Source organism: Solanum dulcamara, chromosome 10, assembly GCF_947179165.1.
Source record: "Solanum dulcamara chromosome 10, daSolDulc1.2, whole genome shotgun sequence".
NCBI lineage: Eukaryota > Viridiplantae > Streptophyta > Magnoliopsida > Solanales > Solanaceae > Solanum > Solanum dulcamara.
In genome coordinates, this window is record NC_077246.1 from 14,620,961 (window position 1) to 14,623,614 (window position 2,654).

Genomic DNA, 2,654 nt, shown 5'->3' on the forward strand with positions numbered 1-2,654 from the left:
ATTTTTCTTTTCTTAATTTTCGACTCATATTTCATGACTTCAAATCAGTAAAATATTGTTCACGTTTAATATAAAAAGTTATCATCAATCTATAATTTTCACACTTTTTTCATATGAATTGCACGATAAAAGCATATATAAAAAAATTCAATACAAATATTGAAATATGATCCAAAAATATTTTCTAAGAATATACTAAAGTATTTTTCATAGATTTTTTTTCCTACCAAATGTTATCGTGCCACAAGTTAATTAATTGCACTTTTTAACTCCAAAAATAATCATGGAATACGAAGTCTAATAATTTTTCATTTTTTAAAATAAAAAGTATAATAATTTTCTTGGAATTAGATTATGCTAATCAGTTAATTTAATATTTTAATAAAATTGTCTCAATAAACTTAAAATTTCTTGATGGACTGTAGTAACAATTCATGTTAGGCGTCTATAAAGGGCACACCCCTTTTCCATAATTTATGTATTCTACTACTAAAGAGAGTGATTTTTATATTTGAGTATCAAATATGAATAGAAAAAGGCTTAGGCATACTATGAACTATAGTGAAAATGCAAGAAACTCCCTTTTAGAAAAAAGGGCAACTAGTTCATTCAAGAAAGAAGAAGAGTTTTCTATTTTATGTGATATTGATATTGTGATTATTAGTTTTAGCCCAGGAGAAATCAAACCCATTGTTTGAAAATCTACAAATCTGGCTAAGGAGATATTAATGATGTATTCAAATTTTCTGAGTTTGAAAATGCTTAAAAAGTTAATGGAACATGACATGTATCTTTCAAAGAAAGTAAATGAGAAAGAAGAAAATATTAAGACAATAGGAAAAATGAATGAGTAAAAAGAAATGAAAATCCTCTTCATTCAACTTGTGGAGGGAAAGAGTATCACTAAACTTTATGCTAGAGAAATTCAAGGTTTATTAAAGTTGTCTTCTACTACAGTAGCTAAGCTTCAACAGAAAAAGGAAAAAGTCAATAACCAACATCAGCCTTCTCAACCTCAAATTTCTCCCTCAAACTTCAAGATTGTGAATGAAAATGTTGCCCCATTACCAAATGCAATGGATGAATTGATTAATGACATGCGGTTTGTGGAGACTATGCCTACTAACCACAATTATTTTGGTCTAGGGGATGGAAACAATACCGCGTATGCACCAACTGAATACGATGACATCAGTGCGGAAGATAATGGACATTCCAAGGACCTGGATTGATAGCATAATGCTTATGTTGTTCTATCATTATTTTCTTATATTGTTTTTTTTAATAGTTTTTATGTTAATTTATTTCATTTTTCAATCCATTTTGTATTTTTGTACTTTGATTTCAGTTATTTATGAAGTAGATTTTATTTTTGTTGGAAAAGTGAACTTATTCGTTTAGCAATTTGTTTATAATTGATACAAAACGTACTTCACATGCATGCTAAAATCTTGAAATTCATACCCTATATATAATTGTGTATAAAAATCCATTCTACAAAAGCTCAGTATTTATAAAATATCAAAATAATTATTTTTATTTAAAAGATCATAATTTGATCTAGTACTTTTCCTCTTTTTCACACCTATATCTTCTTATTATTCTTTGCCCAACCTCTATTTTCCCCCATTTTCTCTTCTTCTCTGAACTTTCTCCGTTCTTCTTTGTTGTCCCTTTAATATCCTATCATGACCCTGACCTGCAATGAGTGACACCCACACTAACCCTTCTCACCTTGGTGGGAGAACCAATTACTAATCCAACTTAATCCACAACCCATTTTAAGAAGAACAATCATACAATTCATAGGAGTAAAATAGTTTAAAGAAAAAAAAACTTGAGTTTCCATAAACTCAATTAAATCATCGTAAAATCATTTGCGAAAAATAACCCACTAGAACTTAAAGATCATGTACCAAGACTCTAAATTTATAAAACAAGAGGATGCAACCCTAACTAAGAAAACAATAAACTCAAGTCTATGAAATATCTAAGTCCGAAAAGATGGACAGCGAGATGAAGATGAACCCATGGCAACCCTCAAGAGTAACTCACCCTTGGATTCAAAAGTCAAGCGTCCCTTAACTGAGGTCTCATATCAACCTCCTAAATATGCTATATACTCAACAAGGAAATAACTATTGTAGGATAAGTACACAACCACAGTGTACTGGCAAAATCATACAGACAGTTCCAAAGACATGAATGCAAAAAAATAACCATAAAATAATAAAATAGGCCAAGACATATCCCAAAGAGTCAAAATATAATATAGATTTCCAATAACAATATTTTGAATCAACCAATGCATGCAACATGTCCCACATAATCATAAAATGCACATACCTGGTCATTTCATGGAGCCCACACACAAATTACAAGTGTATCGGCATGGTACTAGAGCTAATCATTATTTTATACCACGCGTGGTACACGAGCCAATCATCAGTATTATGTACCGGCGTGGTACCCTATCCAACCTCCAATCACAAATAACATTCACAATCACAATCACACTTGAAACCACAAGTAAATAAATAGGTTCATTGCATGGCATTATCAACATGGTGTCATTTCACATTAGCCTTTTAGTTTCCATCACATGCATTGCAAAAGTAATACTACAAAGCAATAGACATGCATACATACATAAC

General features: G+C 30.6%; 1 protein-coding gene across 1 annotated transcript; it reads left to right on the top strand.

The window, feature by feature from the left end:
* The first annotated feature begins 860 nt into the window (after nt 1–860).
* LOC129905065 (uncharacterized) lies at nt 861–1,232 on the top strand. The gene has a single exon (XM_055980441.1). It carries the CDS (start codon nt 861–863, stop codon nt 1,230–1,232), a length of 372 nt encoding a protein of 123 aa, XP_055836416.1.
* The last annotated feature ends 1,422 nt before the right edge of the window (nt 1,233–2,654 follow it).

Bases quoted from the DNA above. Each gene is read 5' to 3' on its own strand.
- LOC129905065 (XM_055980441.1), top strand. From the start codon at position 861: ATGAAAATCCTCTTCATTCAACTTGTGGAGGGAAAGAGTATCACTAAA.